Below are 16,671 nucleotides of genomic sequence, written 5' to 3' on the forward strand. Positions count from 1 at the left end.
TCCATGGAGTAGGATATCTTGATAGCTAAGAAGTGGGCTGATTTAGTCAACCTGTCGACTACTACCCAGATGGCGTCAAAACCACTCGTGGTTCTGGGCAGTCCCACTATGAAATCCATAGAGATATCCTCCCACTTCCACTCTGGAATCTGTATAGGCTGCAGAACTCCTCCTGGTCGCTGATGTTCTGCCTTGACCCGCTGGCAGGTAAGGCAGATGCTAACATATCTGGCGATGTCCCGCTTCATCCCGGGCCACCAAAAATGGTTCTTCAGGTCTTGGTACATTTTGGTGGAACCTGGATGCATCGCATAGGGGGTCTTGTGAGCCTCATCTAAAATCATCCTCGTTAGCTCCTCCTGATCTGGAACACAGAGTCTGTCACCAAAATACAACACCCCGCTATCGGACACTCTGAATTCTCTACTTTTTGATTCTGCTAGCCCTTGCTTGATTTTCTGAATTTCAGGGTCCTGCTCCTGAGCTAACTGAATATCACCAAGCAAGGTAGACTCTAAGGTCATAGTAGAGAGCTGTCCAACGATGAGTTCGAGACCGAAATCTACGATCTCCTTCTGTAGGGGCGGTGACATGGCTGTAAGAGATGATAAGGTAGCACTGGATTTTCTGCGGAGTGCGTCGGCTACCTTATTGGCTTTCCCTGGATGGTAGAGGATGTCTATATCGTAGTCTTTGACCAGCTCAAGCCATCTGCGCTGTCGCATGTTCAGATCCTTCTGAGTGAAGAAGTACTTCAGACTCTGATGATCTGTATACATTCTGCACTGAGCTCCATATAAGTAATGTCTCCAAATTTTGAGAGCGAACACTACTGCTGCAAGCTCAAGGTCATGAGTAGGGTAATTCTTCTCATAATCCTTGAGTTGTCTGGAGGCTGATAGGTTATGAATTGATACATTACTTTTGGGTTAATATTTGGTGTTCTTTATATATTTGCATATGTTTAATTCCAATTTTGATCATATTTCCCCAAACAAGATTTTTATGAGCTTTATGATGTTTTTCCATCTTATGCATGATTTATTTCTCATTATGTGAATTTGGTCTTGTAGGGTACTAATGGGTTCATAATTCAAGTGGAGGCATGGTTCATTCAACCAAATGGAGCCCAAAACCCTAATTGACCAAGTGAACTCAGACTCGAGTTACACATGAGCTGGACATGAACTTAGGTCTCAATTGAAAAAAAACCCTAGGTATAAAATCAGAGTTTGGCACGGTGAACAGTGAGCTCGCGCTACTGTTCATCGTGTCAGTTTCTTGACGGCGCGGTCGCAGCTCCCTTCCTTCTTCCAAATCTTCGAGCAACCTTGTCCTCATCGGCGTGGAGTTCCTCAGCTTCCAGCAACCGGTTTCCGACCTTCAGCACCTCTCCAGCGAGCGTTTTTGCAGGCAAAGTACTGTAGCTGTGGGGCGCAATTTCCAGCTCAGACCAGCGGTGTTCTTCTGGTCTGGGTTTCCATTCCTTCACGGGATCATTGGCGGTGGTCCTCCAGTGATTCTGAACCATTTCCGACAGCATTTCAACGTTCCCAGCTTTCTTCGTCAGCTCGCGACGCCATTTCCAGAAAACGCAGCAGAGAACAATTTCAGAAACTGACTTCGTTGAGTATTTGTGAGCTGGTACAAGGAATCTGAGGTTGACTTGAAGCTTGAGGACTCCAGAACGAACTCTGTTGGAGTGTTCTCTGCAGAACCTTGTGTGACGGCAAGGAGAAGACGAATTTGGTCCGAGATTTGGGTGTAGGGATGTTAGATTTTCGTTGCAGTTTGTTTCTAGCTTAGGTTTTCTTATTCCTGCAGATTTGTTTCTAAATCTGATAGTTTATAGTTTGGATTTAGTTGTAGTTTCATTTTCTACATGAATTTGAGATGCTTAGTTCTGTTTTTGTGTGTTGTTTTGTCCTGTTTGTGCAGAAATATTTGCTGCGATTCTGTTTTCTATGTTTGTGGCTAAGCATATTTAGTTTCTAGTTGATTGTTGGTGGCTTAAGATTAGTTATTAGTGATTAAGATGAATCCAGAATTTATAGTTCAATAATTGCAATGGGTCGAGTGTCATTTAGTTCAAATTTATTTCTACAGTTTTGCATTTTTTGCAGTTTTATAGATCAGTGCAGCAAAGGTTGAAGTTTTGTTTCTTTTGGTTCTTAGAATTAATTCTGCAGTAGGATAGTTGTAGAGCTTGCAATTTATTTCTTAGTCTAATATTTCAGTTTCAATACCAAACCCCCATTTTTATATCTAGAAAACCCAAAAAGTGTGTTCTTAATCCGAAACAAGCACGTTCTAGCATAATCCTCGGAAATTCGACTCGGGCCTTATACTAAAACATTTCTTTGTGTAGTTGTGGGTTTTTAATCATAATATTAATTTGGGAGTTTATTTGTGACATCTATTTAGAGAGCTTACCAAATTTTGGCGCCGTTGCCGGGGACTTTAAACTTTGCTAGAATTGTTTGTTTGTTTTGGATTGTGAATATTTTTCTCAGCTTTAGTTTGCTGATTTTTTTGATTTTATTGAATATCTACTGAATTTTGATTGTTTATTGGCTTGCATGACTAGGTCTTCCTTTGCAGCATTGCTTGAACTTGACCCGGAGATTGAGAGAACCTTTTGGGCTTTAAGGAGACAAGCTAGGTCAGTAGCAACTTGTGAGAGTAGAATTTCAGAGATGGATAATCAGATAACAGAAGGGGATTGAACTATGAAAGAGCTTGCAGCACCAGATGTGGCTTATAAGTACTCATGCATCACTTATCCAGACTTGGCAGGAGATTTTGAACTTAGATCAGGACTTATTCATCTGCTTCCCAAATTTCAAGGGTTATCAGGAGAGGATCCCAACCGCCATCTACATGAATTCCATGTGGTTTGTTCCACTATGAAGCCACAGGGGATTTCAGAAGAAGACATTAAGTTGAGGGTCTTTCCATTCTCTTTGACAGGAGTAGCAAAGGACTGGTTATATTGCCTTCCAGCTGGATACATTACTAGTTGGATTGATATGAAGAAAGCATTTTTGGATAAATTTTTCCCAGCTTCTAGGACTGCAACTATCAGGAAGAGCATTTGTGGTATTCAGTAAGTAGTGGGAGAGACTCTTTATGATTATTGGGAGAGATTCAAGAAGCTGTGTTCGAGTTGTCCACAACATCAGATTAGTGATCAGCTTCTTGTTCAATATTTCTATGAGGGTCTACTTCCTATGGATAGGAGCATGATAGATGCGGCAGCTGGAGGAGCCTTGGTGAATAAGACTCCAAATCAAGCAAGAGAGTTAATTTCAAATAGGGCAGAAAATTCACAGCAATTTGGGAGTAGAGCTCTTGGGACTAGAGTGGTTAATGAAACTCATTTGGTTTCGAATGAGCAACAAGAAATCAGAAATAATTTGCAAGAATTGACCTCTCTAGTGAAGCAAATGGTGTTGCAAAATTCGAGTCATGTTTCAAATTTTCCTTTATCAATGATGAAGTTGTGTGGAATTTGTTCAAGCCAAGATCATTCTTCGAATCATTGTCCTAATTTATATCAAGATGAATCTGTTGCAGCCATTTCAAGACCTCAATTTCAGCAACACAAGTATGATCCCAACTCTTCAACTTATAATCCGGGATGGAGGAATCATCCTAATTTGAGGTATGGGAACACATTTTATCAGCAGCCAACACAAAATCAGATTGGTCAGCCATCATTTCAGCATCAGCAGAATCAACATTATTTCCAGAACCATCCAACAGTTCATTCTAACCAAAATCAGCAATTTCAACCATTCCAGAATTTTCAGCATTCGAATGTTGCATTTCAGCCACAATTTCAGAATGCACAGAATCAGCAAAACCATTTCCAGCAAATTCAGCAACCTGTGCAGAATTTCCAGCAGCCAAGCAGTGCGAATCAGCATCAATTTCAGCTTGCACTTCCATCTTCTACAAGTCCTAGATCAATGCAACCTCAGCACAACTTTAGCAACTCGAAAATTGAAGATTTGATGCAGCAAATGATGCAACAGCAGCAACACCAACAAAGAACTGATACAACGCTGCAAAACATTGAAAGACAGATTGGGCAACTTGCTAACAACATCAATCAAATGCAAAATCAAGGATCTGGACAATTACCTTCACAACCCACTCCAAATCCTAAGGGAAATGTGAGTGCATTAACTCTGCGAAGTGGTAAAACAATTTCAGACCCAAATCCTAATTTTCCAGTAGGAGCACAGCAGAATATTTCCAAGCCATTTGCAGTTTCGAATTCACAAAATTTCCAGAATTTTCCAGCAAATTCAGAGCAGCCAGATTCTGCACAGAATTGGATTACTGGATTTGATCAGCAACATTTCAATCAACCAGAAGTTTCAGATTCTGATCAAACTGATGGAGCAGATTTCGGCTTAGAATTTACTCCACCAGCAGCTTCAAATTCAGCTCCAAATTCAGCACAAAATCTGGAAAATTCTGGACAGAATCTGGACAGAAATCTAAACCAGCAAGGAGTTGAGCATTCTATTCCATTACCTTTCCCTCAAAGAAGTGTACAACCAAGGAAAGAGTTGGAGGAAGAAAAGGCTAAAGAATATCAAGAATTGGTGAAATTGTTCAGCAAGGTTGAAGTGAACGTTCCTTTGCTTACCATGATTAAGAAAATTCCAAAATATGCCAAATTCCTCAAGGATCTTTGTGTGCACAAAAAGAAATTGAAGGGAAATGAATTGATAAGTATGGGAAAGAATGTTTCAGCATTACTTCAGTCAGTTCCTCAGAAGTGTGAAGATCCAGGAGTTTTCACCGTGCCTTGTGTGATAGGAGATTGTATCTTTGAGGATGCGATGTTAGATCTTGGAACTTCTATTAATGTGATGCCTAAATCAGTTTTTCAGTCATTAAGAATTGGACCTTTGCAGCCTACAAGTGTAGTGATTCAGTTGGCCAACCGTAGTCAAGCACACCCAGCAGGAGTGATTGAGGATGTATTGGTAAAAGTGAGGGAGTTAATTTTTCCTGCAGATTTTTACATCTTAGATATGGAGGGTGATGTGCTTGCAAACAGGGCTCCGCTTATTCTGGGGCGTCCATTCCTGAAGACTGCTAGAACAAAGATAGATGTACATGCAGGAACTCTTTCTATGGAGATAGGAGACACAGTGGTTCGTTTCAGCATTTTTGAGGCTATGAAGCATCCTAGAGAGGATCATTCTATACTTAGCATGGATATATCGGAAGAGTTGGATGGCATGGATTTCTTGTCAGATATTGATTCAGATTTGGAGGTTTCTGATTTTGGTCAAGAGAATGAGATTGTTTCTTTGTTGGAGGAGATTTTAGAGGTGGAAGAAAGTGGTAGTTCAAGTGAATGCGTAGGGGATTGCTTAGGAGAAGCATTACCCCTAGGATCGCTCAGAGAGGAAGAGGTATGTGTAGGGGATTGCTCAGCAGCATTACCCCTAGGATCACCTATTATGGAGCAGACACAAGAGGAGTTGAAACCATTGCCCCAACATCTGAAATATGCATATTTGGGAGAAAATCAGCAGCTACCTGTCATCATAGCTCAGAATTTGGAACCAGATCAGGAGGAGAGATTATTAGAGATTCTGAGACAGCATAGGAAGGCCATTGGATGGACTTTGGTGGACATTCCTGGGATCAGTCCTTCCATTTGTATGCATAGGATCTATTTGGAGGAGGATGTGAAGCCAGTGAGACAGCCACAAAGACGACTGAACCCTTTGATCTTGGATGTGGTAAAGAAGGAGGTGACTAGACTCTTACAGGCAGGCATTATTTATCCGATTTCTGACAGCAAATGGGTCAGTCCCATCCATGTGGTTCCGAAGAAGTCAGGGGTGACAGTGGTAGCTAATGAAGAGAATGAACTGGTGCCCACGAGAGTGAAGAATTCCTGGAGAGTATGTGTGGACTACAGGAAACTGAACCAAGCAAGCAGGAAGGATCATTATCCACTACCTTTTATTGATCAGATGTTGGAGAGGCTGGCAGGTAAGTCACATTATTGTTTTCTTGATGGGTACACTGGTTATTTTCATATTTGCATCGACCCAGAGGACCAGGAGAAGACGACCTTCACTTGTCCTTTTGGGACATTCGCATATCGTAGGATGCCATTTGGATTGTGCAACGCTCCAGGTACTTTTCAGCGATGCATGGTGAGTATTTTTGGTGATTTATTAGAGCATTGCATGGAAGTATTCATGGATGATTTTTCTGTTTATGGCTCTTCTTTTGATGCATGTTTGGAAAACTTGTCTCGAGTTTTGAGTAGATGTATTGACACGGATTTGGTTTTAAATTTTGAAAAGTGTCACTTTATGGTAGAGCATGGCATTGTTTTAGGTCATATAGTCTCTAGGAAAGGCATTGAAGTAGATCCTGCTAAAGTTAGCGCTATATCTTCTTTATCTTACCCTGCATGCGTGCGGGAGGTTCGAGCTTTTCTTGGTCATGCAGGATTCTATAGGAGATTTATTAGAGACTTCAGTAAGATTGCTCTACCATTGTCTCAGCTACTTCAGAAGGATGTTTTGTTTGATTTCGATCAGAGGTGCAGAGAGGGTTTTGACAGATTGAAGGAGGCTCTTACTTTAGCACCTATTATCAGACCCCCAGACTGGTCCTTACCTTTTGAGTTGATGTGTGATGCTTCAGATTATGCAGTGGGAGCTGTACTAGCACAGAGAGTGGATGGAGCACCCCATGTTATTTGCTATGCTTCCAAGACTTTGGACTCAGCTCAAGCAAACTACACAACAACAGAAAAAGAGCTTCTTTCTATTGTTTTTGCTTTAGATAAGTTCAGATCATATCTTCTTTGTTCTCATGTGATTATTTTTTCTGATCATGCAGCTTTGAAGTATCTCCTCAAGAAGCCTGATGCAAAGCCTAGATTAATCAGATGGATGCTTCTGCTTCAAGAATTCGACGTAGAGATACGTGATAGGAGCCGGAAGGAGAACTTGGTTGCAGATCATTTGAGCAGGATTGAAGGAGACTTAGACCATTCGGCCATTGATGATGATTTCAGGGATGAGCAGCTTCTACAGCTGCAGGGTGAGTCTCCATGGTATGTGGATCTAGTGAATTTCTTAGTTGCACATGTTTATCCCAAACAATTTTCAAAAGCTCAAAAAGATAAATTAAAAAGTGATTCAAAATTTTATGTTTGGGATGATCCTTATTTGTGGAAGTTTTGTAGTGATCAGATCATTAGGAGATGCATACCTGACTCTGAGTTTCAGTCTGTACTTACTTTTTGTCATTCTTTTGAGTGTGGAGGACATTTTGGACCACAAAGAACTGCTAGGAAAGTATTAGAATGTGGTTTGTATTGGCCTACTCTTTTTCGTGATGCCTATGCTTTTTATAGATCATGTGATAGGTGTCAACGAACTGGGAACATAGGACTTAGAAATGAAATGCCTCAACAATTCATTTTATTTTGTGAGATTTTTGATGTTTGGGGTATTGACTTTATGGGTCCATTTCCTGCCTCTTTTGGTTTTGTTTACATTTTATTGGCAGTTGATTATGTTTCCAAATGGGTGGAGGCCATTCCCACTCGGACTGATGACTCTTCTGTTGTTGTTAGTTTTGTCAGGTCTCACATATTTTGCAGGTTTGGAATACCCAGGGCGATCATAAGTGATCAAGGGTCTCATTTTTGTAACAGACACATGAAGGCTTTGCTACATAAGTATGGGGTTACACACAAAGTTTCTACATCCTATCATCCTCAAACAAATGGGCAAGCAGAAGTGTCTAATAGGGAGGTGAAATCAATTCTTGAAAAGACTGTGAGACCGGATAGGAAAGATTGGAGCAAAAGACTTGAAGATGCACTTTGGGCATATAGGACAGCTTTCAAAACCCCTATTGGAATGTCCCCTTACAGGATTGTCTATGGAAAAGCATGTCATTTGCCTGTGGAGATTGAACATAGGGCGTATTGGGCGGTTAAAGCATGCAACCTTGATAGTGACACGGTTGGAGAAGAAAGAAAGTTGCAACTGCAAGAACTTGAAGAGATTAGATTGGAAGCCTTTGAGAACTCACGGATTTATAAAGAAAAGACCAAGAGATTTCATGACAAACAAATTGAGGTGAAAGATTTCCAAATTGGTGACAAAGTACTTCTATATCGATCTCGTCTCAAATTGATCAAAGGTAAGTTGAGATCTAGATGGGAAGGACCTTATTGTGTTACTAATGTATTCTTTTATGGAGTGGTTGAGATCCAGGATATGTCTACTGGCCGGGTTTTTAAAGTGAATGGACAAAGGCTTAAAAGGTTTCATGAAGAAGTGAAGGGCTTGGTGGTGGAGGAAATGGAACATGTTGATGCTATCTACCCGAGCTAGAGGGGAGTTTTACTTTATCTTTTGTTTCCTTGCAAATGAATAAATTTTAGATTTTAGTAGTTTTTCTTATATGTTAGGACAAGTTTCGGTTTCATTAGAATTTTCTTGCATCAATAAATTTTGAGTTACATTAGTAGTTTTTTATTTTTGCATAGTTATAGTTTTGCACTTTAGGTGCGTGATAGTTACCATTTCTTTAAGTTTGTTAGTCTTTGTTTTAGGAATAAATGGTACTTCCTTATTTTGACATTTCCTTGTATCATTTTAAGGGATTTGAAAAGGGATGTTAAATTTGATTATCTTGTTTAAAGACTTTATTGCATGAATGAACTCTAGGATTGCAAGAGGTTGATACTAGTGATGGATTCTTGATTGATGAAATGGTATGGTAACTTTTATTTACCTAGTGAGGTTTGAGCCTATTTGAGTGATGTACTTGTAGCTTATTTCACTCTAAAACTTGCTTTAAATCTATTTAATACCACTAGAGCAATATTAAGTCATTTTTATGGAGATTACTCCACTGTCACATTGCCTCACCTATTGTTGCTATTTCTCTTGTCAATAATCATCATATCTTTATTCTTTTCTCATGTTTTATTTCTTTGGATGTGGTTATCTTGGATGATATGTGATGATTTTATTTTGGCCGGGACGGACAAAAGAGTAAGTGTGGGGGAGGTGTGTAATTGAAAACTGGGTTCTTTTGTTTTGGTGGAGAATGTTTTGATTGAGAAAATGAATTCGGCAGAATTAATAAGTTCAGTGGATGAAAATTGCTGTGTGTTATTGTGCCAATTTTTGATACATTTGAGTGTTTGATGAAGTATTAAATCAGATTGGAATTGAGGAAGACTGCAGAATTCAAGTTAGTGCTGAAATGATGTATCAAGTTTTGTATCAAAATCAGAATGCAAGATTTATAGTGAAGAAAGTTTAGTTGGAATTTGAGAAGATGTGGTAACAAATGGTATGCAAGAATTTGGTGTATTAAATAGTGAGAAAAATGCCAGAAACTCTGAATTATCAGATTCCAGCAACAATTGTGGCAGCACTCTCAACCGGCTAGAAAAATTCTGGTAGCAGTAACTTGCTGAAATTGTCAATTTCAGCAACTTTCTTAGTGATGCATTGGCTAAAACAAGATGGAAATCAAGCTATTGTTTGATTAAGTGATTGTGAAGCTTTAAGGAAATAATTGTTGAAGCTTGAAACAGCTGAGAAGCAGTAATAACAGAAGTTATAACAAGTAACAAATCTGAAATGCAGAACATGGAAAATTGGCAGAATTGAAAGTGTGCAGTTTGGAATGAATGGAGTATCAAGATTTCAGGAATGATATCAAGGAGAAGAAAAGCTTACATGAAGCTTTGTAATGTGAAGAAACAAATGGAATGTTAGCATGAACAACTTCTACAAATATTGCAAGTCAATTACTGAAATCTGGAAATAGTATGGCACTTGATGGTATTTGCAAAGCTGAATTGTGGTGAATGAGAGGAGTAAAAGAAGACAATGATAGCTCTCAAATTGGGAAGTGAAGCTTAATTCAAAGAAGAAAAAAAAAATCAAAAGGAAAAGGTGCTGGAATGAAAGGGATGAGTATAGTGCAGAATTTTCAGCAAGTATAGATTGTGCAGAATATGGCAGTTTTTGTGCCAAATTGGGATGAAAGTTGTGATAAACCAAAGCTGCTGAAAAATGGAAGGTCTTTGGATATGCATTGTAAAGGTTTTGAAGAGGCAAGATGAAGAAGTGTTGGAAATTCTTAAGGCTTAACAGGGGCAAGTTGGTACAAAATCAGCATTGAAGACAAACTGAAATCAGTATTGGCTGTGCAGAAATGAGTTCAAGGGTTACTGGAATATGGAAAAATCTGGAATCCAGCTGTTACTTAGTGGTGATGAATGGATAACTTTCTTCTCCAGGGTTTACAAGACTTTGGACAAGAAATCTAATACCTAACAGAGAACAAAGCTGGAGCTGGAAACTGAATCATAAGTGCAACCTGAAATTTGGACTGTTACCGCAGTGAGAAAAAGTAAATCCAAGCTGAAATTTTTGTGCTATTGCAGGGAAAGAAAGTAAGCTTTACTGCCTGTCAAATGCAGAAGAGAGTGTTGAGAGAAAAGAAGTGAACAATTGAAACAGAAACTGCATACGGATCTGCTGAGTAAAGGTAGATCAGTTTTGTGCCAAAGACAATGTGCTATTTTGTGCCAAACTCTCTGGATATTCGAATCTGAAATAGGGGAGTTGAAATTATTTTGATCCATTTTCAAATGAGATAACTTCCAAGGCTTATCAGTGAGGCAGGTTTGGATGGAAGTTGTTGAACAAGAACCAGAAAAATTAAGTTAACAGATTCATGTTACCACTGTGCCAATCTGAAAATTTCAGAATTTCAATGTGTTGATGAGGAAGGGATGTAATTCAGACCATGAGACGAACCAAGTCAAAGAATGTCAGATTTGCTTGGGAATTTTGAAGGAGCTGCAGCTGAGAATTGAAGAAACAGAACAATAGCAGAAATCAAATTCTGTTAATCGAGGATATGAATGAAAACTGTGAAACTATATAATCTGCACTAGAAATGAGTGGAGTTAAAGGTAGAGTGCAGGTTGGTGTGCTACAAAGCCAAATCAGTATTAAAAAAAACAGTGGAAAGAAGAAATGCAGAAATTCATGTTTTGGTCAAAATTGAACATCACATAGCATTCTAGTTCCATGTTTTCCACCTTGAGTTGAACTTTATCTTTTGATTTGCTCCATTAGCAGTAATTCTTTCATTTACATCTGATTTTGATCTCTTTCCCAGTGGTGGTAAAGTTTCATGATTATGCATCTTAATATCTGTGATGGAGGTTAAATTAGATGAAAAGCAAGCTTATGGTAGTGGATTTGATATGAGTAGCTTGAGTGCCCTCCACCTTTGCAAGATTTGAGATTAATAGAGAGCCACCTCAATTACCTTGGGAGAATTAGAGTGTTATCATTTTCACTTTATTCATGATGGATGAAATTTACTAAGTATCGAACCAAGGTGAAAATAGAGGTCATGAATGTGTGAGTCTATGAAATTTGATACTTACTTGTAACTTCCTTTTACTTTCTTTTGGACATGATCAAGAATAGTTGGGAGTAGGAAGTACCATCTTAGATGTTATTTTAGTTGGCTCACTTGCACGAGACGTGCAAGAATAAGTGTGGGGGATTTGATAGGTTATGAATTGATACATTACTTTTGGGTTAATATTTGGTGTTCTTTATATATTTGCATATGTTTAATTCCAATTTTGATCATATTTCCCCAAACAAGATTTTTATGAGCTTTATGATGTTTTTCCATCTTATGCATGATTTATTTCTCATTATGTGAATTTGGTCTTGTAGGGTACTAATGGGTTCATGATTCAAGTGGAGGCATGGTTCATTCAACCAAAAGGAGCCCAAAACCCTAATTGACCAAGTGAACTCAGACTCGAGTTACACATGAGCTGGACATGAACTTAGGTCTCAATTGAAAAAAACCCTAGGTATAAAATCAGAGTTTGGCACGGTGAACAGTGAGCTCGCACTACTGTTCATCGTGCCAGTTTCTTGACGGCGCGGTCGCAGCTCCCTTCCTTCTTCCAAATCTTCGAGCAACCTTGTCCTCATCGGCGTGGAGTTCCTCAGCTTCCAGCAACCGGTTTCCAACCTTCAGCACCTCTCCAGCGAGCGTTTTTGCAAGCGAAGTACTGTAGCTGTGGGGCGCAATTTCCAACTCAGACCAGCGGTGTTCTTCTGGTCTGGGTTTCCATTCCTTCACGGGATCATTGGCGGTGGTCCTCCAGTGATTCTGAACCATTTCCGACAGCATTTCAACGTTCCCAGCTTTCTTCGTCAGCTCGCGACGCCATTTCCAGATAACGCAGCAGAGAACAATTTCAGAAACTGACTTCGTTGAGTATTTGTGAGCTGGTACAAGGAATCTGAGGTTGACTTGAAGCTTGAGGACTCCAGACCGATCTCTGTTGGAGTGTTCTCTGCAGATCCTTGTGTGACGGCAAGGAGAAGACGAATTTGGTCCGAGATTTGGGTGTAGGGATGTTAGATTTTCGTTGCAGTTTGTTTCTAGCTTAGGTTTTCTTATTCCTGCATATTTGTTTCTAAATCTGATAGTTTATAGTTTGGATTTAGTTGAAGTTTCATTTTCTACATGAATTTGAGATGCTTAGTTCTGTTTTTGTGTGTTGTTTTGTCCTGTTTGTGCAGAAATATTTGCTGCGATTCTGTTTTCTATGTTTGTGGCTAAGCATATTTAGTTTCTAGTTGATTGTTGGTAGCTTAAGATTAGTTATTAGTGATTAAGATGAATCTAGAATTTATAGTTCAATAATTGCAATGGGTCGAGTGTCATTTAGTTCAAATTTATTTCTGCAGTTTTGCATTTTTTGCAGTTTTATAGATCAGTGCAGCAAAGGTTGAAGTTTTGTTTCTTTTGGTTCTTAGAATTAATTCTGCAGTAGGATAGTTGTAGAGCTTGCAATTTATTTCTTGGTCTAATATTTCAGTTTCAATACCAAACCCCCATTTTTATATCTAGAAAACCCAAAAAGTGTGTTCTTAATCCGAAACAAGCACGTTCTAGCATAATCCTCGGAAATTCGACTCGGGCCTTATACTAAAACATTTCTTTGTGTAGTTGTGGGTTTTCGATCATAATATTAATTTGGGAGTTTATTTGTCACATCTATTTAGAGAGCTTACCAGAGGCATAGGCGATCACCTTGCCGTTTTGCATCAGTACTGCTCCTAGTCCCAACTTAGAGGCATCACTTTAGATGTCAAAGCTGCTGGTGTTGTCTGGTAGAGCCAAAATGGGAGCACTGGTCAATCTTCTTTTTAGCTCGCTGAAGCTGTTCTCACAGTCCTCTGTCCACTGAAATTTCCTGTTCTTTCTGGTAAGAGCTGTCAGTGGGGAGGCTATCCTGGAGAAGTCCTCTACAAACTTTCTGTAATAACCTACTAATCCCAGAAAGCTTCTGATTTCACTGGCGTTCCTCGGTCTTTTCCAGTTACTTACTGCTTCTATTTTGCTGGGGTCTACCATGACACCATCCTTTAAGATGATGTGACCTAGGAAAGACACCTGATCAAGCCAGAATTCGCATTTCGTAAACTTGGCATATAGCTGATTCTGCTGAAGTATCTGTAGTACTGTCTTCAGGTGCTCTGCATGTTCTTCCTGAGTTCCTGAGTAGATAAGAATGTCATCGATAAACACAATAACAAAGTTATCTAAATACTCCCTGAATACTCTGTTCATGAGATCCATGAATGTAGCTGGAGCATTGGTCACGCCAAAGGGCATGACCACGAACTCGTAATGTCCGTATCTGGTCCTAAATGCTGTCTTCGGTATATCACCCTCCTTGACTCTGACTTGGTGATATCCTGATCTGAGGTCAATCTTAGAGAACACTGCTGCTCCCTTTAACTGGTCGAACAGGTCATCTATTCTGGGAAGAGGATACCTGTTCTTGATCGTGACCTGATTCAGTGCTCTGTAGTCTATGCATAGCCGCATGCTTCCATCCTTCTTCTTCACGAACAGTACAGGCGCTCCCCATGGTGAGTGACTAGGGCGTATGAAGCCCTTGTCAAGCAGCTCCTGTAGTTGCTCCTGAAGTTCCTTCAGTTCTGCTGGAGCCATGCGATATGGCGCTTTGGAAATAGGATTGGTGCCGGGGAAGAGCTCTATCTCAAATTCAATCTCCCTGACTGGTGCTAGGCCTGGTAACTCCTCAGGGAAGACTGCTGGGTAGTCACATACAACTCGGACCCCTGCTAGCTGTTGGTCCTTGTCCTGGCTGGTATTGACTACATGTGCTAGGTACCCCGTACAACCCGAATCCATCAACTTCTGTGCCTTCATAACTGAGAGAAATTTTCTGGCTTTTCTCTTTGGTTCTCCGATGTACTCGAACTGTGCTTCTGCTTCGGGTTGGAATACGACTTTCCATTTACGGCACTCTATGGAAGCACCGTATCTGATCAGGAAGTCCATTCCAAGGATGACGTCGTAGTCAGTCATTTCCAGCAGGATCAGATCACAAAAGAGTTCCCTGTCTGCTATAATGACCGGCACTGCTCTGAGCCAGTGCGTGGATGCCATGATCTCTCCTGAAGGTAGTGCCGTCAAAAACTGACCACTGAGTACCTCTGAGGGTATTTCTAATTTTTCGGAGAACACCCTGGCTATATATGAATGGGTTGCCCCAGTATCAAATATAACAGTAGCACTATACTGAAAAATGTTAATCTGACCTGTGACAACTGTCGAGACATTGGTTACGTCCTCTCTGGTGAGTGAGTAGATCCTCGCATTCGCCGTAGCTGGAGGGGCTTCTAATCTTCCCTAGAGCTGGCTGGCCTGCATACTGGATCTGCTGTGGCTGAGGAAGACCGATCTTGTTCGGGCATTGCTTGGCCATGTGCCCTTCTTGTCCACATTCAAAGCATCCTCGTGTGCCCTTGCGATAAACCCACAGGTGAATTTCCACAAGTAGCACACTTTGGATAACCGGGTCGCTTGCTAGATGGTCCTCCTTTTGGGTCACTCCACGATTTGCGCTTCTGTTGGAGTTCCCTTTCCAGTTAGGCCTTGTTGTTTTTGAGTGTGAGAGTTTCCTTGGCCTTTGGACTCGGAGGAGACTTGCTTCTGTATTTTGGTAATGCTCTATGGTCAAGGCACCGCTCACTAACTCCTCCGTGGTTTGTGGCCTATGTACGCCCCACGTTCATCGCTATCTCGGCCTCGGCATCTTGAGCATTAACCGGATTCGTTCCTTCTCCGTGCTGACTAGCTCGGCATAGACGAGCCAACTGTTGAATTTCTTCACGGCTTCCTCAATGAAAGCCTTGACGAAACTCGGTGAACTCGTCGTAGTGGCGGTTTGTGACCGTATGTGAAAGAACTCCTCGAAGAACTCCTTCTAAGTCAGCCCATAACATCTGGGCGCTTCTTCGATTCTTTCCCACCACATCCTGTCCGCAAGGAGGCACACTTCACCTTCTCGTGTTAGGCGCCCGAAGCTCCATCGTGCTCTCAGTGTTTTGAACCGGGCTTGTGCATCCCATGGTTCACTAGTGCCCGAGAAGTTCTCCGGCTTGACTCACGCCACCGGATCGATAGGCTTCCTTTCTTGGCTCACCTGCTGGTACTGGTGCTGGCGTTGGTGCTGTAGGCTGGGCTGGTGGAACCTCTAAGACTTCGGAGTCGTCGATTCGGTTCCGGGTGGGGGTACTCTGATTAGCCTTTAAGGTGGCTATTTCACATTCTGTTCACTAGCTCATGAATCGAACCACTAATGCTGTAAGGTCTGGAGGAGGCACTGAACTGCCTGCCTCTTGCTGGGGCTCAGTACCTAGTGCCCTTCTAGCTGGGCGTCCTCGTGCCATTTCTAAAGACATAGAGAACATAACATAACTAATGTAATCACAGTTATATAACTACTGATATCATGTTTTAAAAAAAAAAACTATCACATACTAACAAGCAGTAGGCATATAAACATGAACTGTAATAACAAAACAAGGAACATAAATTAAGTAGAGGTATTCTTACTTGGAAGCTGCAGGTACAATGCTGATGTGTGTGTAGGAAGTATGGAACACTGCTCTGATACCACTCTGTAACGACCCACCTTCTGGGTACTGGCTGTAAGGCCGGTCGCTACAATTATGTTAAACTATACTGTGCAGAAAGCTGGGCTAATTAAAATTTTAGTCTACTAATGACGGATACAACTGCTAAGAAAGGTCTAAAGACCTTCTTTGCTGGTGTACATATGCTAAGGAGGGGAAACTGAACATCCCGACCAACTACAGTCCTGCCGATCGATCCGCAGATCGATCGAAGCTATGGGGCATTCGGTTCCCAACTGGATCGGTCGGGCAGACCGATCCATGTGTGGCTGGATCGGTCGGGCAGACCGATCCAGGTGTGTCTGGATCGGTCGGGCAGACCGATCCAGGTGTGTCTGGATCGGTCGGCAGACCGATCCAGGCACCCGAAACCCCTGGAACGCTACTGTATCGTGCTGGATCGGTCGGCTGACCGATCCAGGAGGATACAGTAGCATACTGTATCTGTCTGGATCGGTCGGCTGACCGATCCAGAAGCCTGGCACACTACTGGATCGGTCGGCAGACCGATCCAGCGTCTGATTTCCTGATACGAAATCAGAAATGCTGATTTCGACACCTTGTCGTGCCAAAACCA

At 41.1% G+C, this 16,671-nt stretch overlaps 1 protein-coding gene across 1 annotated transcript; it reads left to right on the plus strand.

Moving 5' to 3' along the window:
• Positions 1-1,452: 1,452 nt before the first annotated feature.
• On the plus strand, positions 1,453-12,631 carry LOC121985044. Its single transcript, XM_042538289.1, has 2 exons — positions 1,453-1,764; positions 2,588-12,631. Exon 2 carries the CDS (start codon positions 3,231-3,233, stop codon positions 8,400-8,402), a length of 5,172 nt encoding a protein of 1,723 aa, XP_042394223.1. The 5' UTR covers positions 1,453-1,764; positions 2,588-3,230; the 3' UTR covers positions 8,403-12,631.
• The last annotated feature ends 4,040 nt before the right edge of the window (positions 12,632-16,671 follow it).

Source organism: Zingiber officinale, chromosome 5B (assembly GCF_018446385.1).
Source record: "Zingiber officinale cultivar Zhangliang chromosome 5B, Zo_v1.1, whole genome shotgun sequence".
In the NCBI taxonomy this organism is placed as follows: domain Eukaryota; kingdom Viridiplantae; phylum Streptophyta; class Magnoliopsida; order Zingiberales; family Zingiberaceae; genus Zingiber; species Zingiber officinale.